Source organism: Chrysemys picta, chromosome 1 (assembly GCF_011386835.1).
Source record: "Chrysemys picta bellii isolate R12L10 chromosome 1, ASM1138683v2, whole genome shotgun sequence".
In the NCBI taxonomy this organism is placed as follows: Eukaryota; Metazoa; Chordata; order Testudines; family Emydidae; genus Chrysemys; species Chrysemys picta.
In genome coordinates this window covers 235,923,748-235,947,095 of record NC_088791.1, presented here as the reverse complement: position 1 = coordinate 235,947,095, position 23,348 = coordinate 235,923,748, and the positions used below count along the sequence as shown (strand labels likewise).

At 42.7% G+C, this 23,348-nt stretch overlaps 1 protein-coding gene across 4 annotated transcripts in view; it reads left to right on the top strand.

Moving 5' to 3' along the window:
• Positions 1–23,348, top strand: part of VWA3B (von Willebrand factor A domain containing 3B) — a 127,915-nt gene that overhangs the window by 16,788 nt on the left and 87,779 nt on the right. For 3 of the 4 annotated variants that reach the window (XM_065580833.1, XM_005283205.5, XM_065580834.1), the window contains 6 exons: positions 2,660–2,829; positions 8,693–8,817; positions 14,501–14,617; positions 19,115–19,311; positions 20,049–20,203; positions 23,037–23,175. In XM_065580833.1, coding sequence (XP_065436905.1) covers positions 2,660–2,829; positions 8,693–8,817; positions 14,501–14,617; positions 19,115–19,311; positions 20,049–20,203; positions 23,037–23,175 — 903 coding nt within the window. The remainder of the gene's footprint in view (positions 1–2,659; positions 2,830–8,692; positions 8,818–14,500; positions 14,618–19,114; positions 19,312–20,048; positions 20,204–23,036; positions 23,176–23,348) is intronic. The other variant, XM_042840821.2, reaches the window with a different exon arrangement.

Genomic DNA, 23,348 nt, shown 5'->3' with positions numbered 1-23,348 from the left:
AGACTTGACTGCTCCTGTGGTTTCTTTACTTAGCCTAAACCTTCATCAGGGCCAGATTAACCTTTTGTGGGCCATCATGGTGGGGTTGGTCCCCAGAGTAGGGTTGCCAACTTTCTAATGGCACAAAACTGAACACCCCTACCCTGCCCCTTCCCGAGGCCCTGCCCCCGCTCACTCCATCCCCCCTCCCTCTGTCGCTCACTCTCCCCCACCCTTATTCACTTTCACTGGTCTGGAGCAGGGGGTTGGAGTGGGGGAGGGGGTGAGGGCTCCAGCTGGGGGTGTGGGTTCTGGGGTGGGGCCGGGGATGAAGGGTTTCGAGAGGCTTAGGGCTGGGACAGGGGGTTGGGGTGTGTGTGTGTGGAGTGTGGGCTCTGGGAAGGGAGTTTGGGTGCAGGAGAGGGCTCCGGGCTGGGGCAGGAGGTTCAGGTACGGGGTTCCTGTGGCGCTTAATGTGGCTCCCAGGAAGCGGCCGCCAGGTCCCTGTGGCCCCTAGACACATGAGTGGCCAGTGAGGCTTCGTGCGCTGCCCTCATGCCCGCAGGTGCTTCCCCTGCAGCTCCCATTGGTCATGGTTCCCGGCCAATGGGAGCTGCGGAGACAGCATTGGGGTGGGGGCAGCACGTGGAGCCTCTCTGGCCGCCCATGCATCTAGGAGCTGCAGGGACCTGGCGGACACTTCCGGGAGCTGCGTGCAGATAAGACAGGCAGGGAGATTGCCTTAGCCTCGGCCCCTGCTGTAGCACCGACCAGACTTTTAATGGGCCGGAGTCACCAGGGTTCCTTTTCGACCGGGCATTCCGGTCAAAAATCGGATGTTTGGTAACCCTACCCCAGAGCGAGGCAGGGGCAAAAGCATAGCTGGGTGGGGTGGGCCTGTTGGTCCCCGAGTGAGGCAGAGGTCGGAGGCAAGAGCACAGCAGGGTGGGGTGGAGGGTTGGTCCCTGGAGTGAGGCAGGGGCCAGGGGCAAGCCCAGCAGGGCAGGGGGGCGGAGTGGACAGGATCCCCCTGGGTTGGCACGGAGCCAGTACCTACTTCTCTCCACCAGAGCCGGGTTCTTGGGAGCCAGTTCTCTTTCTTGCCAGCTGAGCTGCAGCTCCTCCAGGCAGAAGCAGCTGCTTTTCCCGCCCTCCTGGCAGGGAGGCTGATTGCGGGTTCTCCTGCACCCAGACTGCTGACTAGACACTGCCAGGTCTGCTTTTTGACTGGACTTTCCAGTCGAAAACCGGACAGCAGGCAACAGGGCCCCATAACTTTTAAAAGTGGGAGGGCATAGCCTTTTTTCCTGCCTTAAGAGTGAGTGACTGGCAGGATGGGGTGGAGAGGAATAAGTGGCAGGTGGGGCCTGGGGGAAGAGGCTGAGCGGGGCAGGGCTGTGGGGCGGCGCACAGGTGGGGCCAAGAGGGGAGAGGTGGAGCGCAGGCAAGACCTCGGGGTAGAGCGCGGGGGGTGGGGCCATAGTTCAGGCACCAGTGGCCCCTCCACTTCTAGGGAGCTTCCAGCGCTTCTGCTTGGCAACCATAATTGGCACCTTCTGCATGTGGGCCCGGCGCAATGGCGCCATTGTAAACCTGGTACTGTCCTTCACCTCAGGCATAGCTACTCCCTAGGGCTCCTTTCCTCAGGACGTACCTGTCTCAAATCCTAGGTCACGCTCCCAGAGGGCTAGTCGTCACTCCCTTACACTCAGGGTGGAATCTAATGAATCACACCTTCCCCAGGGAGTCAGCAGTATTTAACCTGCAGTTCCCAACACCTACTAACTGTGTGGGGTAGCTGGAGAATCCTGCCTCCTCTGTGCATGCAGAGAAAGTTGGAGTAAAAATGCCCATGTGTCAGTCTATTAGCTCATCAGGGATTCAGGGACTAAGATGAAGATCCATTAAGGCTGTGTCTATACTTTGAGCTGTGGCTGTAATTCCTAGTTCAAGAGACATACCTAAAAATAGTGTAATCTTGGCAGTATAAGTGATGGGACAGGCTTGACCCCAACTACATATAGCAGTCCAAGATGCTAGGTATCTACTTCGGGCGGCTAGCCTCCTGTTGCTTTGCTGCTGAGGCTACACTCTATTTTTAGCATGCTAACTCAACCAGAGCTAGCACGGGTATGTCTCCTTGAACTGGAAATTACAGCCCCCGCTCAAAGTGTACACATACCCTTTAGAAGGCAAAAATTGAAACACTCACTGGGTCTAATGGAGGATTGAATATGCTTTACTGTAGGACTGTACCTCACAGGAGAATGAAGGCATGGACATGATTCCTTAATACCTTCAAGGTTCCTTAATACCTTCTCAGGCTCAACCAGTTTTATCTTCTCTTATTTTCCTTAGTGGGTGCTCCTGAGCTCCCTACTGTGTATGTGGAGAGTGGCTTCTTTTAAAAGGGATCATTTATCAATACTTACACAGTGCCTGAGGTACTGCAGTTATTGCCATATTCTGTCTCAGATACTAGGCTGTGATAGCTGTGGGACTGATTCTCCTGTCACTTCAACCATAAGTGTAACACCACTGAGTAATGTGTCAACTCTACTGATTTTTCTTTCCTCATGTCAGCATAATGCATTACTAGAATAAATCCAAAGCAGCTATATGCAAAATAAGTCTTCCTATTGTTTTCTGTTTAATAATATGCATAATGTATCTACCCTAGGTTGAAGCTGTTTATTACTTTACTGTGGGTGATTTTCCAAAGGACATGAAGCAGCTACTCTTGCAGAAGGTTTCTAACAGCCCGTACCCAATCCACACAGTATCTTTTAATGCAAAGGAGGAAGAAACCATTCTTTTCCTAAAGGAGCTGAGCCAACTGACTTCTGGAAGGTATGGGGAATACTACTACTACTGCTCCATGATTTCAGTACTTTTGAAGGACTATACAGATAGAAACATGTGAATCCTTACAACATACCTGGGAGATAAGTGAGTATTATTCTCATTTTACTGATGATAAACCTGAGACAAAGAGGTTTAAGTAATTTTCTTAAGGTCACAGAGGAAATTGTTGTAAGAGCTGGGATTAAAACTCAGGAGTTCCTGTGCTCAGACCAAACTTCCCTCCACACACGTGCTCACGGTCTCTCTCTTTAAGTCCGCTTACTATGTAAATGAGAAACAATCTGTCAGCTCCACCTATTCTTGGGTCTGCAGAAAAAAAAGTGCAAGGAAAAGAGATGGACACAAAAATATGCTGAAACAGATGATTGATTGCTTTATATACTGTATTGCAGTAACACTTGTGGGCAACAATAAGGAATTCAGAACCCTGTTGTATTTGGTATTGTACAAACACACAGTAAAAAGACAGCCTCTGTCCCAGATAATTCACAGTTAAAGTTGTGACAAGACTCAGCAGGTGGATGAGACAATGAAATGGGTTTAGTGGGGTTGGAGGAGGAGGTAACCATAAAGCACACATCTTACTGACTTAATTACAATTTATAGCTTTATGCAGAGGCTGCAATGTTTATAGTTAGCAGTCGTGCTAGAGATGTGTTGGAAAACTAATACGGCAAAATACAAACTGTCCAATAAGTTCTTGGAATGTACCAGGGACAATTTCTTGTTAACTGCATGCTATAACTGGTTAGGTTAGTCATTACCATCCCATTTAAACACATGGTCCCCTTTGGGTCCCGTAGTCCAAGTCCCAGCTCCTGAGAGTTGCTTGTGCTGCAGGATCTTCCACCTTGGCTGCAGTTCAGTCTGTACCAGAGCTTTGTAGGCTTTCCTGCATGATTACCTGGAAACCATAAGGCTAGGGTGACTTTCTCCACCTTGTGCACTGTTACCACCTTAAAAAGAACAGGAGTACTTGTGGCACCTTAGAGACTAACAAATTTGTTAGTCTCTAAGGTGCCACAAGTACTCCTGTTCTTTTTACGGATACAGACTAACACGGCTGCTACTCTGAAACCTGTCACCACCTTGTTCCTCTGCTGTATCATTAATACCATGGACCCCAATGCAGTGAATAATATACCTCCCACGGTGATCAACACCTGAAAAAGAAAACAATTACGGTCACTTCCTCTTTTTATATCAATAGATTCCTTCTGTTCTTCCCTCTGTGTGATTTCATCTGCATAGCATACAACCATTGTTTCACCACCCCTTTTTCATCCTTTTCCCGGACCAGCGGTATGGATGGACTAGCCTTGTCCATTACATAGCAGGGACTCTCCCAACTGGCTTTTGGAAATGGCCTTTTATTTGAGACATACTGCACAAGGAACTGATCTCCCACTTCATATGCCTTGCTAGAGGCTTGGTCATCAATTATCTTTTCATTTTTTTTGTTGGGCCTCTCCTAGGCTTCTTGCCACTATCTTGTGTACCTCTTGTATAAGCCATACCAATTCCTTGAGCTGCTGCTCTGTTACACTGCATTATGTCCATCACTGGGGTAATGAATATCTCATCTCCCTTCTAGTCATAGTCTCAGAAGGGGTCACCCACATAACCATCACCATGCTTCCCCTTATGACCTTTAAAACAAGGTGTAGTTTAACTTCCCAGTCTTTCCCTGAGCCGCTTACCACCTCTTCAGCATTGTTTTTAATCAGTCTGGTTGGCTCGTTCCACAGTCCTGAACTCTGTGAATGGCATGGTATATGGAATTTCTGATCATGTTGTAGCATCTCACAAACCTTCCTAGTCACCTTTCCCATGAATGCTGGACCATTATCACTATCCATAGCCTTAGGAAGACCCCCACCTAGAGAATACCTGCTCTGTTAGCACCTGAGCTGTGGTGATCGCTGTACAGTGTTGAGTCAGAATAGCTTCTATACGCCTAGTAAAAGCATCTACAATTACCAAAAAGCATTTATTTTCTCTAGCAGTTGTAGTTGTTGGCCTCCATTGCACAGTAAATACTCGCTCTTTAGTGCTAAATTAATTTAAATGTCCACCTTTTGTGTGTCTATTCTCATGAACTCCTCACGTAATCCAAGCAGGACCTCCCCTGATTTTCAAGCCACAAGTAGTCCATCCCTGTCTTTTTAGTTCCCATTCATATAATACACCAGTTCCCCCACCTAATGATTTTAAGGTGTCTTGTATTTCCTCATTTTCCTTTTGTAGAGCCTGTAGATCAAAATCTTTTTTCTCTCTCTGTTTCACGGCCCTAGTTGTCACAGCCTCTACCCCAGCGGTGGCCGTCTCTCCTGGCCATATAAATCCACTTTTGGCTGCTTCCTTTACTGCCCTATCTGCTTCATCAGTCCATCTTTTAATTTCTCCACTCTTGGCTTGTGCCTTATCCTTCATTACCCAGACCTCCATCAATCCCGTGTTTTGTGTCATCTGATCCAACCACTTTCACAAGCCTGCATGCTTAATGCTCCTGCCATCACTCTTCTTCCATTCATTTTTTTTGTATCGAATGGAAGAAAAGCAGTAAGTGCATTACACACAAAACTCAAATCAGACACCAGCACTCCCCATCTTCAGGCCTTTTATAGCCTGAACCAGTGCAGCAATATCAGCATATTGAGCTGAGGGAGTCTGCCTTGAAAAGAGGTCTTGTTGGTACTCTCCTGCATAAATCAAGGCTAAACCAGTTTAGCTTTCCTGCCACATAGTAGGAGGATGTAAATGGGGAGCAATCATGTCAAAAATGTCATCAGGACCCAGAGCAGCAGCAGTCTTTGCTAGAAAAATCCCAGTCAGATTGTTTCCTGTTTCAGGGCTTGGCACACACTCATCACATTCTTCTGTGATTGTAAGCCTGTCTGGGGGTGGGGGTTGAGGGGCTGGATTATGCAGTTGGTCTCCCTCTATGTTGTCCCCCAAGGGGGGGGCATTCTAGTGCTGGACTTTCCTGTCCTTAATCTTTCCTTTTGCTAAAAATACTAGAGGGGCATGAACTGAACACACACTAACCTTGCTTCCACCCATAATATAACAAAATGTCTGGAGAGGCCAACAATAATTCATAGCCCATATGGATTTTTCAAGAATAAATTTTACCAAACCAACCTAATTTCCTTCTTTGATAGAGTTACTGGCCTAGTGGATATGGGGGAAGCAGCAGACCTGATATAGCTTGATTTTAGGAAGGCTTTTGACTCAGTCCCACCTGGCATTCTCCTAAGCAAACTAGGGAAATGTGTTCTGATGAAATTACTATAAAGTGGGTGAAAAACTGGTTGGAAGACCAGACTCAGAGTAGTTATCAGTGGTTGGCTGTCAAACTGGGAGGAAATATCTAGAGGAGTGCCAAAGGGGTCTGTCATGGGTCCGGTACTATTCAGTATTTTGATTAGTGACTTGAATAATGGAGAGGAGAGTGTGCTTACAATATTTTTGGAAGACACCAGGCTGGAAGGGGTTTTTAGCACCTTGGAAGACAGGATTAGAATTCAAAACGACCTTGATAAAGTGGAGAAATGGTCTGAAATCAACAAGATAAAATCTACTAAAGACAAATGCAAAGTACTACACTTAGAAAGGAAAAATCAAATGCGGAGCTACAAAATGGGGAATAATTGGCTAGGTAGTAGTACTACAGAAAAGGATCTGGGGATTATAGTGGATCGCAAATTGCATATGTGCCAACAATATGATGCAGTTGCGAAAAAGGCTAATATTCTGGGGTTTATTAACAGGAGTGTCATATGTAAGATATGGGAGGGAGGTAATTGTCCCACTCTGTTCAGCACTGGTGAGGCCTCAGCTGGAGTACTGTATCTAGTTCTGGGCATTGCACTTCAAGAAAGATGTGGACAAACTGGAGAGAGTCCAGAGGAGATTAACAAAAATGATAAAAGGTTTAGAAAACCTGACTTGTGAGAAAAGGTTAAAAAAATGGGCATGTTTAGTCTTGAGGAAAGAAGACTGAGGAGGGACCTGATAAAGATCTTCGAATATGTTAAGGGCTGTTTAAAAGAGGACAGTGATCCCTTGTTCTCCATTTCCCTTGAAGGTAGGGCAAGAAGTAATCAGTTTAATCAGCAGCAAAGGAGATTGAGGTTAGATACTAGGAAAAACTTTCTAACTGTAAAGATAGTCAAGTTTTGGACTAGGCTTCCGAAGAAGGTTGTGGAGTCCCCATCACTGGACATTTTTAAGAACAGGTTGGACAAACACCTGTCAGGGATTGTCTAGGTATACGTGGTCCTGCCTCAGTGCAGAGGGCTGGCTAGATAACTTGTAACACACAAAAGGAAGTATCAGAACTGCTGCAATGTTACCTAATTTAAGTCAAGTCTTGGGACAACAAGAAGCAGAGGTGATGTTATTCATCAGCCTTATAGAGGGGAGTTTCCGCACTGTACCATGCCTCCCCAGAGTCTGCTTTGTCCCTGCTGGATACATGGGAGGGAGGCAACCTGCCCCGTCCTTCTGGGGAGCAGTTAGGTGACCAGGTCCACAGGGAGAAGAGGCAGGTATCAGCCTTCAGGCACTGGGCAGGGTTTTCCCCCCAGCTGACTGAGGTTGAGTGTATTCCCTTGAGGTGGAGAAGGTGGAAGGAGGGCCCATTGTGTGGGCAATGGCAGTGACATGCAGATTGGCTGTGTCCTGAACAGTGGCCGTAGGTTTAGGGAGAAGGGCGATGGTGGTGGTGGGGGGGGAGGAGGGTGGAAACTAAGGAGTTGTATATATTTATATTACGTTAATTTAGTTGTTGTTTATCTAGTTCTGTTTGTCTGTCTTATCTTTTTTTTTAGGTTGTAACCTCTTAGGGGCAAGGTCTGCTCTGTTTTGGTACAGTGACTAGGCTGATGGGTCCTCAAACCTGATTTGGGCTTCTAGACACAAACATAATCCAAATAAATAATAATAATTATGGGCATGGTGGCAGTCCCTCCTCAGGAATGCCATCTTGTGGAGGCTCTGCAGAGCTGTGGTAGTGGCACTGGGGAGCTGGGCAGAACCATTCTATGTGGTATGATCCCTCCTGAGCTCTAAATAATTCTGCAGATGTCTAGTGTGAATGTTAATGCTTGGTGGACCAGCAATAACACCTTGCAGCTGGGTAGCTGTGCACAGATGCAGTGCAGGCAGCTGGGTAGCTGGCTGTGCAACCAGAAGGGAGCCTGGAGGAAAGTGTAGGCTTAGCTGTTCCACAGCTCTAGTCAGGGATCCATCGGATCCCCATGGTTAGTGCCTTTGTTTCTTGTACATTCCTGTTTTGAAAAGGCCTGTTTCTTTCCCTTTCTGCGAGGCCTGCATTAATCAGATGTTACGGCTCAAGTACCATGGAAATACACCCTCAGTGTGTTTGGAATAACTTATCTCCTCCTGTGGAATATTTTCAGGTGGATGTTTGAGCTCTGCCTGTCTCCCTGGCTTGTATATCAGTAGTTCAATAAAGGCACTTGTGGGACTCTGAATTTACAGGATGCCCTGATTAAAAAGACTCCAGGGTCGTCTTGGACACTTCAACAAATATTCCTGATCAGCATGCAACGTCAGTTAAGAGCTAATAGTATGCTTGATGCATTGAAATAGGTAAGGAAATGATTCAGAACATTTATGCTAGTGTCTTCATATTGAAGAATGGTATTCCCTCTTCTGAAGTACCCCAATTTCTGGCCTCTTCACCGTATGAATATAGTAACAGAAATCAATGAGTTCTTCAGAAGGGCAACAAGGATGCTCAGAGGTACATAATGAAGGGGTAAACTAGGGATGTATTTACATAATTTACTTAGAGATGAAAACCCTTTTTATATTACAGATTCCATGCGTTTGCTGAGAGAACTGACTACATAGATATCATTGGACCTATACCAAAGAGTGAAGAGGATGGAGAAAGTCTAGCCACCCAGAATTCAAGAAAATTGAAAGGAAAGGCACCTTTAGGTAAAAATAATAAAAGCATATTCTTTCTTAAAACCTTCAGAATAACAGTGTAATTTAGGAAATGTAGCCAAGTGTTAATAAACATAAGAGTGAGCAGTGATCCCACTTCACCATCTGGGAGAGGGGGCAGGACAAATGGCTGGCCTCTGGGTGGGCAAGGGTGGATACCATGTACGTGGTCAGAGGGGGAAGGAAGAAGTTGAGAAATGGACAGAGCTTTATGTGTATGAGAGAGATACACAGAAAAGAACAAGATTGTTTTGTTTGGAAAGAGGGAAGGGTGTTGCTGTATATATGCTAGGGGTGTGGTGGGAGCATTTCAGTTGATGTTGCATATCTGAAATTACTTCTATGCCACTGTTTCTAAAGATGAATGATGAGTAGCTTTAATTACCTAAAAGTGCAGTAATCTCTTTGAAATGCATTGTGTGGTATGTCTTATTGCTATTATGGACTAGAATTTACAAGTTAAAAAGGAAGACAATTAGCCTTGTGCAATTACTAAGCATTATAACCATGGTTATGACATCACTGACAACCAATCAGAAAACTCCAGTTGTGTCTAGATTCTAAATCCTTTCAGAGCAGAAAATATATTGCCGTGATTACTCTTTTCTTCCATGTCTGATGTCCCTTGTTTCAGGGTGCCTTCTTGAATGATGCAGAGGGCAATAATAATAAAAATGCTGATTAGCCTGTAATGAGTTTTGAAAGTGTTTCTTGCATATGTGGAATAAACTACAAAAGGAAATAATTGGAAACTGAGGCCATGTCTACACCAGCGAGCTTACAGCGGCACAGCTGTACTGATGCAGCTGCGCTGCTGTAAGATCGTTTGTGTAGCCGCTATGTGTCAATGGGAGAGAGCTCTCCTGTTGACATACTAAAACCACCTCCATGTACGGCAGTAGCTATATTGGTCGGAGAAGTACCGCCTGGCCACGCCTCCGCCTAGGAGCCAGAGGACATGTCGCCACTCCTCCCACACCCTAACTGCCTCCCGGAGCCTGCACCCTAACCCCCTGCACCCTCAGCCAGAACCCTCACTCCCTCCTCCACCCCAACCCCCACCTCAGTTTGGAGCCCCTTCCTGCACCCTGAACCCCTCATTTCTGGCTGCACCCTGGAGCCCGCAACCCCAGCCAGAGCCCATACCCCCTCCCACACCCCAATCCCCTGCCTCAACCCAGAGCCCCCTCCAACACCCGGAACCCCTCATTTTTGACCCCACCCTGGAGCCCGCACTCCCAGCTAGAGCCCTCACCTCCTCCTGCACCCCAGACCCCTGCCCCAGCCTGGTGAAAATGAGTGAGTGAGTGAGGGTGCGGGAGGGGGGTTGGAGTGAGTAGGGGTAGGGCCTCAGAGAAAGGACGGGGCAGGGCTGGGGCCTTGGGGAAGGGGTGGGGCAGGGAGTGTGGCAAAGGTGTTCAGTTTTGTGCGATTAGAAAGTTGGAAACCCTGTCCAAACCCCACTTCCTATGCTATGGAGAGAACCCCCATGGAGCCCTGCTCCATGGTAGTGCATCGGCTGCAGAATTCACTTGCATAGCATCCCACTGGCCTTCCCCCGGTGGAGAGGAGATAAGGATTTGCTTCTCTGTTATCTAACATTCCAGGTATGCAGGCAAATACATCTCCAGTGCTACCCTGTGTACCTACTTTTTGAAGCGCTGCCTTTAAACAGCAGCACTTTAAAGAACGCTACTGTATTCTACTGCCACACAGTGGCGGAGGCAGGGTTCTGCAGGAAGAAGTTAAATTCCCCATCTTGGCTTGTAGGCAAAATAAGTCTGAGCAACTTAAAATGTCTCATTTTCTTGCATTTGTCTGTTCTCCCTTTGTAAAGCCTGATCTGAGTCAAATGATCATAGAATTAATTAATATTCCAGTCTCTTCTGTAAATTAATTTTCTTCCTTTTCTTTTTTTTTGCGGTTTCTTGGACTTTTAGAAATGTTGGTGCTGGTTTTCCGTTTTTTTGTTTTGCTTTGTTTAGTTTGCTGGTGGTTGTAAGCTAGTTTGGTATCTTGGTTGTGAAATCAGATGGGGTTGGAGTATTTTTTGAAGCAGGCTACGGGATGGGTATAGGTGCTGGGAGGTAAGACTGGAACAGATTGATTTTGTGTGTGTGTGTGTGTGTGTGTGTGTGTGTGTGTGTGTGAGAGGATGTTCAGCAATTGGGAGATGGAAAGGGATGCTTGTTAGGGTATTGTATGTTAGTTGTAGTTTGTATGTGTATACACACACACACACAGACGTGGTTTGATTCGGTACAGCAAAGTGGATATACATTCTACCAAGTTAAAATGCTCTATTTGCAATTTAAATTTTTAGTTATTATTTCTTGCTCTTTTTCAGCCTTTTAGCTATCACTACTTTAGATTGTAAGCTCTCCAGGCAGGAAATCCATCTTTATTTGTATTGTGAAATACATAACTGGTACTATAATAGGTAGTACATATTTAGTAAAAGGTTTTAAACGTCTGGAACCCAATTCTAAAATTCTGTTAATAATTTTGAAACATTACTCATTGTAAGGGTTTGAACACAGTTAAATAACTATTTTACCCTTCTAATATTGAGTCAGTCATACAATTTTAAATGTTAGCTAGTCACAAAATAGGAGTTTATTGTGTAAAGGAAATAAGGGGCTTGATTTACTACTGTGTTACTCTTGCTTAATGCTGGTGTAATTCTGCTGAAATCAGTGGAGTTACATGGGCACAAAATTAGTGCAACATGGTGCTAAATCAGGCAGAAAAAAACAAACTTTGAGCTCAGCTTTCATTCTTGCTGCTAGTGGAGAGTAAATATAAAAGCTTTAGGCATATTTATCCAGCGTATTGCCTGTTTCCATTGTAACCCCATGGACATCACTGAGTTCTTTTCCCTTTATGAAATGGAACTGTTGAGTTCTTCAGGTAGATCCAAGGAGACAGTTAAACTGACAACCTGTTCGGCTGGAGTGGGTCAGTGCTTGATTTCCCCTGAAGTAGAGATACTACATCCATGCTCGAAAATTAGGTAATTGCAATAAAAGTGGGCACCAGCAGCAGTGCTGTTGAGGGCTGTTAATATTTAGTGGAAAAATGAATATTAAGACACGGTCAACAGGAGAACCAGCATCGGAGGGGGGGCAGGAGAAAGGAAGGATGAGGAGTAGGACAGTATGATTGAGATCACTTGGGACACTGTGCATATAAAGGATATTGATGTTTATATTTTTATATTTGTGTGTGTGTGTGTGGGGGGGGGGGGGGATTCTCAGGGGGCCTCAAGGAGCAGTTTTTCTCTCCTGTGGCTTCTCAGGTGGAGGAAGATGACTGTGGGTGTGAGGATGTGCCGGATGTGGTGGGTGGGGCAGAAAAAAGTGGGAGACAAACCCTTCAGTTGGAGAAAAAGGAGTTGCTAGGGATGATGCTGGAGCAATCTCTGGAGAGGTTGGCCTGCTGTGGGGGACTAGACCCCAGGTAGGACCTGCTTTGACATCTTGTCCTTGGTCTTGTAAATCCTGGTTGTTACCTGGGTAAAAAAATATTGCGTTGCTTGACTGTAGTAAAATGCATTTATCTAAAGGATTTGTCACCAAATACATCTGCTATCAAAAGGGTATGGTATTTGATTTCACAATGCTGTGGCGTAAAAGAAAATGAAAAATGTCAATAAATGTTTTATTGCGTAATATTGAATTCAATACATGTCCCATACTGGATACATTATCAGTACATACAGTAAGTTTTCAAAACATATAAATTAGAAAGACCTGGAGAAACCAGCAGAACATTTACAATGCTTCTATTTTTCAACTTTTCAACAGAAACATTTAAAACCTTCACAAAATTGAAACCCTTTTAGTAGGAGATGATGATTTGGGAAGGAAATATTTTTTTCTGAATTGCATTTGTCAGCACAACCTTATGTTCAATACTTCGATAATACATATATGATTGATTTATATTTGGTGGTTTTACTTGCACATCACTGTAGCTGGTACATATTCAATGGCCTGGTAGTTGTAATTTATTAGATTTTATATTTCTATATCTATATCTATATATAATTGCAAATTTATAGTGCATTTATGTTCTTATATAACTCTGCTACAGTTTTGCCAATTGTCATGTTTTAAGCGTGGTGTTTCTTAAAATGAAACTGAATCAAGTGTTTTGGTCAGAATATTTTTCTTGATCTTCTAAGGTCAATGAGAAACTTATACTTTTATTCTTCCTTTTCAGTTTTATGCTGTGGAATGTTCCATTTTGCTTGAACTTTTTATGATTTTGGAGAGATTGATTTTCATGTTAACTTGTATTGGCTAAAACAGAACTCTTGAAATACAAGAAGATACCAGGAGATGGCAGTGTACAATAACACATTATAAAAGATTATGTGGAAAATTAACTGCATTTCACATTTAAAACTGTGTTGATGTATTTAAAAATATATATATGTATTGTTCATTTAAGGCAATTCTACAATGTTTATTGAACAGGCAAAGTGAGCGGGTTTTGTTTGGTGTAGGTTAACTGATGGTTTATTTTAGTAGAGATATATTGAGTATATTATCAAGTATGGCATATCCTGTAATTGTTTTGGGTACACTGGCTTGCATCAACAGATGTTAAGATATAGTTGGACTAATTCAGTGTTGTAATATGTAATTCAGCATTAGGCTACTAATCTGATTTTACAGAAAGGAGCACTTATGATTCAATCCTTTTACATCTAGTATTGTTCTATTATGCCATTCTTCCTTCTGATCCATATTACAGTATTAAGTTCTCATAGACCACGCTACCTAATTTATTCACAGCATTGTGTAGATTTCTTGAAACAGAAGTACATGCCATCTCTGTTTTTCAGCTTTGAACTTGCAGCTTTTGTATACTTTAATTCTATTAAAGACCAATTTTAAACTTTTAATCAAGGGCAAAGTATCTCTTGAATTTTTAAAATGGTCTTAGATCTACTCTAACTTTAGGGTTTGCACTGAATAATCTATTTCATTCACACCTGTCTGCCTAATTGAAACCAATTTTACAAATTATTTAGGTGTCATTAGTATCATTAAGGTTTTGGTTAGTTGTAGCAGAAGGCCAAATGTATATTGCTAAAATCACATTACTTATACTTAAGGGACTGCTAAAGTTACAAGTACATCTGCTCAGTAGTTGTAGGAATTTGAAGCAACTGAACATGTCAGCTTTTCTAGATTTCAGGGTTGGCCTTTCTCATGCAAAGGCCAGTTTTAATTAAAAAAAAAAAGAATAGAGGGCTGGATTTCCCACTTCTGCATTAAAATGCATAGGGAAATTCTATGAGAATTTCCTTGTGGAGTTTCCCATGCTGGGAAGGAGGATTTGCCCTTCACCATGGGACAGGCTATAACCAAAACCCACCACCCCAAACCCAGGAGGCTGTGTACCTCTGTTTTAGGGCCCAGAGCCCTAAGCTCAGGCAACACATCTCAAGTGAAGCTTCGTTGCTGGTGCCTCTCTGCTCATGTATATTCCTTGAACCCCTTTTAAAGAGAGGAGTTCCCACTGCAAAGGGACCCTATGAACAGTGTAATAAAATGGTACCTACCCAGGCAACGCCATTGATGTTAGGATTGTTGAGCAGGTGTAGAGGTGAAAGCAGAATTTGTCTGAAAGCATTGAAGTCTGTGCATTATTCCTCCCACAGTAGCTGGTGTCAGAGAAGATGTCTTCCTGATCTGGAAGGAGTTGGAGGAGGCCAGAAATGCGCTGATACAACTTCAGAATATTTTATCAGAGTCTGACCAGCCTATATCTGGCAAAGGTATTGTTTATAGTTCTTTCTAGAAAGATATCATTGTGTTCATGATTAATTTGTTTCATTTGTGGGCAGTTTTGATAAACTGCCAACTTAGGGATGATTTTTCTTTTTAAGACCATTTTAAGACCAAGATATGACATCTATAGTTACGGTTGCATACACTTACCTTTATAAGCTTCTATTTACAGTTGCTTTAACTTTGTTAAATTTTAACAATTCTTGGGTGAATTTTTCCATGCTTGCTTTCTGCCTTTTGGAAAGTTTCAGCAAAAACTATTCAGTTGTCTCTGAGAACAAGACTAGCGAAAACAGGTAGTTTTACTAATGTTAATTTTTCCAGCTATTTTTCTGAGGAGCTCAGTCAGCTCTATGGCTTGAGAGAGGGACTTGAAACCTGGCAGGGGATAGCTGTGCAGTTCAGCTGCCCCACAAAAATTCATCCACATTTGACATTACAAACCTCTGAAAATTGTCATATGCTTAGGCCTTGTCTTCACTGCAGCGTTAACTTGAGTTGTAACTCGAGAGTTGCTCCTTATTCAGGCCTCATCCACACACTAAAACTCTACACTGGAATGTGGTTGTGACCCAGGTTTGTCAACTGGCAAAGGACAGTGTGTGTGTGTGTGTGTGTGTGTGGGGGGGGAATAGGACTCGCCTGAGTCTGGTCTGTACACTGTACTTCACCAAAGAATGTCATGTGAGGTCTCAAATAAAAGCCAATGTCAGACTGGTAATCAATATCGTTGTGAAATATGTATGCAGATACTATGTAAGGAGTTCTGAATATATATACTCAAAACATGTTCTTAGTCTGTGTCATTAGCAAAAATGAAAACCAGGCTTTCTGTCTGACGAGATGTTTCTTCATATATCTGTTTACATGTAAATTGAGTATTGTCTTGTTCACAATGGGTCTCCAGTCTGAATTGAATGAAAATGAAGGAGTGTGGGAACTAAGAGGAAGAGAAAAATAGCAGGTTTTGGTGGTGGGGAAGAAGAACCTTCTCCTGAGGTGCACTTCAAAGGTTTGTTCCACTATATATGGAGGGTTTAGGGGTGGGTTAAACAAGACACCCTGGCACCCTTCACTGAGAAGGTAAGCAAACAGTGAGTTGGCTTTATTTAAAAAAGGGGGTTTCAACCAGGCTTGGTTAAAAACGCTGGAGAGAACTTTGTGTGAGAAGAGCTTCTTTAGAAAAGAGAGTAACTTGTTAGTCAACGTTTCGTCCCTAGAAAGTGTGTTATGATTTTGCTTTATATGTAACCATTTGTTTCCAGTAGTCTGACTCACTATCACTTGAATCTCTAGTCTTTGATAATAAATGTATTCATGTTTTCACTATGAATATATCTAAGTGCTGTAGTGTTAAGCAAAGTGGTGATCCTGAGGTGAATCTTACCAGCTGGTGTGCACTGTTCCTTCGGGAACAGTGGGTCTGGTAATCCGATGAGCGTTCAGTGGATCAGGGGCTGGACACTGCAGGGAATGCTCAGAGGATTCAGGGGTTGGTGTGTGCATATTACTACCTGCACAGAGGGAGCGAGGCCTGGTGGGGCCTGGTGGGGCCTGGAAGGTAGTGCTTGTGTTGCTAAAGGCTGTTGGTTTCAGGGAGCTGATCCACAACAGGCACAGACAAGACTGTTTCAACCTAAGCAGTGGTTTGGGGTATGAGGTTCCTCACCACCCTGGGTATCTCTGTGGAGCATCACAGCAGTGGTGAGTTTAACTCAAGTTGGCTGGCCCATCGGGAGTATAGGCTATAGCTCATGTTAGCACAACGTGTCAGCTGCGAACACAGTCACTCTGTGCTGCTCATAAAATCACTCTGTATAAGTCGAGTGTTAGCAGTGTGGCCATTGTCAGGTGAGCTAGGCTAACTTGAATAGAGTTAACTTGAATGTATAACTCAAATTAACTCTGCAGTAAAGACAAAGCCTTGGGGCGTGTCTATGCTACAGATGTGCTGCTCTAGCACTATTGTGTAGACCAGGGGTAGGCAACCTATGGCACGCGTGCCGAAGGTGGCACATGAGCTGATTTTCAGTGGCACGCACACTGCCCAGGTCCTGGCCACCAGTCTGGGGGGCTCTGCATTTTAATTCAATTTTAAATGAAGCTTCTTAAACATTTTGAAACCTTATTTACTTTACATACAACAATAGTTTAGTTATATATTATAGACTTATAGAAAGAGACCTAAAAAGGTTAAAATGTATTACTGGCATGCGAAACCATAAATTAGAGTGAGTAAATGAAGACTCGGCACACCACTTCTGAAAGGTTGCCGACCCCTGGTGTAGACTCTTGCTACAGTGGTGGAAGTGAGTTTCAGTCACTGTAGTTAACCCACCCCTTCTGAGAGGCTGATGGAAGAATTCTTCCATCGACCTACTGGTGCCTACACTGGGGTGTAGGTTGGCTTAACTATGTCTTTCAGGAGTGTGAATTTTTCACACCCCTGGATGGCATAGCTAGGTCAACCTACATTTTAGGTGTAGAGGTTTGTTGCTAAAATCTCTGAATATTCTATCTGCCCTGATCATGATTCCAGGCCTGATGGGGCTTCTGCATGGCAACCACACATTCCCAGGCTTCCCTACTTGGCTCTGTAGGATAGTTAGGCAAAGAAACAGCTGAAAAGCATGTTTTGACTTAGGGGAAAGTGTTCGGGATTGTAAGCCAAGAGTTCTGATCTCAGCTGTTCCACTACTCAGGTATTAATCCTGTGCACTTCATAGTCATTACTTCTGGACAAGGCCTCCGACCTCGGATCCCCCCCTTTCTACAGAAGGGGTAACTAAGAGGTCACACAAGATTGCTTCTGGCAGAGCTGTGAAGAGAACCCATGCCTCCAATATGGAAGACCATAGTCTGATCTACTTAGCCACTCTGCCTTTAAGCATAGTTGTGCCATATCTATATGGTTGGCTGTGCTGTTTGTAACCATTGGCTCACACTACCTTCTAGAGCCAGGAATAGAACCCAGAATTCTTAATTCCCAACATTTCATTGCTCTCTTACAAATAGTGTGTAAGCCACTGGCAAAGTAAGTGTCATCTTCCCCATCTAGTGGCTGGACCTTTTAGAGATAATAGCCTACTACTGCTACCAGTTAATACTTTAGCTCAAATTGGAGATCTGTACAGTGGATCTAAAGGTCATACATTCAAACCCTGCTGATGATCCATGGGTGAGGTGTGTGTCAGTATTATTCCATTATTTTTTCAATTTTCTTGTTTAAAAAAACTAGGAAATTACATTAATACAGGTTACAAATATTAAGGTTGCAAAATTAAGCATTCAGAATTAAGAAATGTCAGAAATAAGGCTTCATGTGCAACCTTAATTTGGTTCCCTTGTGTGTAAGCATTATGGTACAATCTATAATTACACAATCGCATATTATTTGTTCTACAGAACTTCTGCTTCATTCAGTACACAGGTTTGGCAATGAATGAGACAGAGGGATTCAGGGAGAGAAAGGACATTCTCTGGAGTAGTACCGGAGAGCTGAGTTCCATTCCTGGGTTTGCCACATACTTCCTATATGATGTTGGGCAAGACTTTCATAATAAATATGTGCAAAGGGCCTGAATTAAGGTTACACGGGCAACTTTAATTCTGACATTTCCTAATTTATAAGTGCTTGACTTTGCAACCTTAATGTTGTTTTAATGTATTTTTTTCATATACTGTATAATCACTGTATAAAATGTTAAAATATTCTGATCATACACTAGACTGAATTAAAGAAAATGTTAAATTCCAGTGTGATTAATAGCTGAACTCGGGTAGCCCATCTATTTTGTCTCTCAGTGATTCAGATAACTGGAGTTGTCCTGTCTGTCTACATTTCTTTCTTTGTCTTCCCGATCTCTTTAAAACTCTTGTATCCTAAAATGTACTCTGTTCTGTTCTAGTGAAATGAAAGAGGCTGTCTACTTTCCAGTGACTCTTCTGATAATACATTATGTATACACACTAAGCTGTGGCCTTTACATAAAGTATATGCAAAGGAAAAAAATGCAAACTGACTTGTTTTAAAACATGATTTAGCAGAGTTTATGAAAGGCCAGTCAAAAGGCAATTCCTTTCATATGATAAGGCTCTGTTCTTGCAACTTCATGCATGCAGTCAGATCTCTATAACTAAAATTATTCAGTGATTCTACTCAGAATTCTGATCAACATTCTCAAACATGGTTGCCTAAAGTTAGCCTCCTAAATCCATACTTAGGCAATTAAATTGCTGGCCTCATTTATAAAGTGCTGGGCATCCCGCAGCTCCCATTGGCGTCAGTATGATTTGTCTACACTTTTGAAAATCAGACTCTTTATTTAGGTATCTAAATATGGAGTTAGGAGCCCAAGGTTGGTCTTAGGTTTGTAAATTTTGGCCCAGTTATCCATATATCAGTCTTCTTTTGTAATAGCTTACAGAAACTCTTTGGTGAATTATGTTAAGTACAACTGTATAAATGTATATTTTCAAATCAGCAACCAAAACTGATCCTCCAGTGCCTGAGCCAAAACCCGAGGATTATATAAGTTCTAAGGAGTGGTTGCAGAAGAATGGCTTGAAAGCTCAGAAGCTGACGTTGTATGAAGCACTTGCTGATTGTACTTTTCGGCACGCTGACGGGGTGGTTGACATAAAAGCCAAGCCAGAGGATGAATCTTTACAAACTGATGCTGTAAGTACTGCTAAGATTCCCTTGAATGCTGTGTCCTTTTCAGCTTCTGTCTGCTTTTCTGCTTTTCAGACTTGCAATGAAACTTTATAGATGAGCCTTTTGTACAGCATGTGGTCTGTTTGTAACCCCATTCTTATTTGGAGGATTATAATAAAATCTTGTTAATGGAACAGGATGAAGAGGTTCACAAGTGAAATGGAGTGGAAGTGACCCTCTCTTTGCCCTGAAAGGACAGCTTTGCCTATCCTCCTGCATTCAGCATGGAATCTGCCACCAAGGATGGGAGGATGGTTTCAGCAACAACTTGTTTTTCCTCATCTTTATGACTCAGTGGAATGGGGCAAAGGAATGTTTGTCAGTTTCTTCTCCGTTCCACATGGTCTAGGAGATGTAGAGGCCCCAGATGCTCCAATACTACCGGGTTTTAAAGCAAAGTGTGAAGGGTTGGATTATTCTGTGGTTTGCTTGCTCTTCCCAAGCTCCACCAGAGCACTTTTCGCTATACTTCTCCTGTTCTTTCTAAGAGCAGGTCAAGGAGGACAGGGAAACAGTTTGTATTGATTTCGTATCAGGAGCCAATGTCCTGAGCAGGTTTATAATCTGTGGCTACTTCTGCAGTTATGCAGTTGAAGCAGGCATAGATCCCTGCCTTTTAAGTGTATTTTCCAAATGTTTTTACAGCACATTGCAAAGATCACGTTTAAAAACATTTAATTCATAATTCCTTGCCCCTGTAGGAGACGAATAAGAAAATAATCCACGCAAAATACTGTGATAAATTTGTACACACTTACTGGAAAGATGGGTCTGTGGTTCATGTGTATGTCTCTACTGAGAAGTACAGGCAGTATGAAGAGAGAATGAAGAATGCTCTTGGACAAATGGAAAGAAGGTTAGTTTGGTTTCAAATGAAATCTGTTCAGATCTGTGCTCTAATGCAGAAATGTTTTAAATTTACAGCCATGGCAGACAGAAGCAGGCAGTAAACACCCAATAAAAGTTATAAAGAAGTTAGTTACCTTTTTTTAAGTCTGACCTTTATGTGTAGGACCTCTTAGTATTCATTTACTAAGAAAGACTGATATATGGATTGAACACAGTTTTGTAACCTTGCATTCTTCTGTTCGAGTGGAAGGAAAAATCGTCTATTTTCTGCAACCAGGAGTGTATGAATGCCTGATATTGATCACTGAGGAGCACTGATGTAAGAAGTTGAAAAATTGCCTTTTAGTAAAAGGTATCAAGGTACTTTTAGAATCTACAATGAAACTAGGTAGGCATTTACTCCATTTATCTATGAGCTGAAAGTTTCTTGTTCAAATCAGATGCTACAATAATAAATGTTAAGTAAGATAGTTCATAATTCAAAATTGTTTGCACATGTATAGCATCTTCCATCTGAGAATCACAAGTGTATCTCCTTGTTGAGGAGCCAGCAAACCTGTGTACAGATTGCTCCCAGTTAGTAGTACCCACCCCAAAAAATGTGGAGAGGGGGTTAGCCTATGGCCCTCTGGGACATTTTGGGAATCACTTAGATTAGTAATGGGTTCTGTCCATCATCTGCCCTGTAATCTTGGGTGCCTTAATAGTATGCGGCTATGACTCAGAGCCTAGTTACTCCTTGCAGCCAGGGTACCCCCAACAGCGCATCTAGTCCAACTCTCCCCAAATCCATCTCTCCTAGTTCTTAACCACCAGACACTTGAACTTTTCCCCTCTGGTATGACATCCCTGAAGGTGTGAAAACTGACACCTGTTATCAGTTCACTTTGACACACACACTCCAGGCAGTTTGCACAACAGAGACCTGCTTGGAGTAGAACCAAACAAAAGGTTTATTTAATAGAAAAATCAGAGATTCAAAGACAAATTTGGGAGGAAAAGCAAACACATACAAGTCACACAGAAAATAAACATAAAGGTCAATCTCAGGCTTTCTACTTCTATATTAGCTAAATTCCCTTTTCTAGTATAAGTTACCTACTGACTCTGAACAGTTTTGCAGTGTGCCCCGTCATCGAGGGGATCTAGTGTTCCATAGACAGCACCCTGCCTAGATGCTGGCTCTCAGTTTTTGGATGTCCTTCACTTCAAACCCCCTCTCTTTTGAGGATTTGCAGATTTTTTTTCTCCTCTCAGACTATGGTGATACATGGTAGAGGAAATTCCTTTCTCTCTTAGTTTTCCAAGACCAAGGTTTTCATTTCAATTTCAAGTTGTTTCGATGTTTCCCCATTAATTCCACTATTGTCTTTTGCTGCCTGATTGCTTCACCCCTCTGTTATGAGATGGTGGTGTGGTTGTACAACAGTTACAATGTTCTAAACATATATACATACTTATATCCATAGCCATAACTTGTAAACACCTCTCCTAATGACCGTCAATGTCAGAACACTACAAGCTTTCATAAAACACCTTTCTTGATATATATTCATACACAATAACATTGTATACAACCGTTTGATTCAATTCCTTATTCTTTGAGGTTCAGACCTTTTGTACCCCCTTGGGGCGTCTGGACCCTGATTGTCACACCCTCCTCTCCACCCTAACTAGATCTGGTGACTGGCCATAGAGAGAACATGGTGCTCAATCCTAGGGGTGGCTCAGCAGTGGAGCTCCCCAGGAGCTCAAAGAGGCCTTTTGCTTCCCTAAAGCATAATCCTTCCAAGAACATCTGCTGGTGCAGTGTGGCTCTGCCCCACCCAGACCTCAGGCGTGCAATTAATAGGCATAACCTAGCCCTTATAATATTTGTCTGTTAGGGATTGTTCTCAATGTAACAGAAACAATTGTGTTCAAGCATTTCTCTTCATAGTTTTTCATGTTTCTTCCCACCAAGGGTATCAGTGCCTGAATATATTTATCAACATCCAGGGTTTTGTTATTTTTCCTTGGTTTATCCTGTCTTTGTCTTCTTCTGGTTGAAATTCACATGCCAGTGAAAGCTCCTAGCAGGACAGATTTGAGAGTCAAGGATTTTATATTTCAAATCTGAGAACACCAGCATAGATTTTTCTATTTTGAATGGCTTGTCCATTCGTCATGAAACCTTGGTAGAGTACTTTGCATGCTTTTGTGAAATACTTCATGAGAAAATGTCCGTCAGCTGCAAATGTGACATGATTCTTTTATTTTTTTATGGCATCATTCTCTTTTAACTTGTACAAAGGTGAGTAATCTTTATCTCAAAGCCACTGCACTATTTGTTAATATCCCACACTGCAATGTATGCAGGTTGTTAGAGCTCATCAGAGGAACCTAAAGTGGAACCAGTTAGGGGCTCTAAATCAAGAAAATAATTCTGTTCAGGAAAGCACTCAAGCACACATTTAACTTTAAGCCTGTGCTTGAATCCAGTTAATTTAAAATTAACAATGTGGTTAAGGCTCCTGTTCAGTAAGGAATTTAAACATGAACCTAACATTAAAGTTGTTTTAAGTGCTTAAGTTTCTTGCTGAATCAGAGCCTTAAGTGTTTCTCTGAATGGGGATGGATTTTATCACGTGTAAGTGCTTTCCTGAATTAGGTCTGGAGTACAGTCACTGAGCAGTAGGAACACCTTGGTCGCTCACAGAGACAGCTAGTTCAATCTGGAAGATTATTGGCTTTAATGTTACCATAATGCTTTATGCTGCCTATCTAGCTCCAAAATGTTATTGAAATGTTGCCTTTCACACCATGTTCAGGTGACTTTATTTATTTTATTTTTTTTGCAGGGTTAAATGGCTCCAGCGAGGGAGCAGAGGTCTCTTTGGGAATGTGCTTGAAGATCACATCTATATTCTCATTGATACATCTCAGTCTATGAGGGACAAACTTCCACTTGTGAAGGAGAAAATATTTCAGCTCATTCAGGTTAGATAAAATGGTGGGGTTCCAGAAACCTGATATGTGTAGCAGTACTAGCACTTAGAGCTGATTGACGTTTTTTTCCCCCTCCACATTGTTTTCAGTTAAAATTAGTAGCCATTTAAAAAAAATGAAACATTTTGCAAAAACATTTGATTTTCCTAAAAATGCTGTCAGTT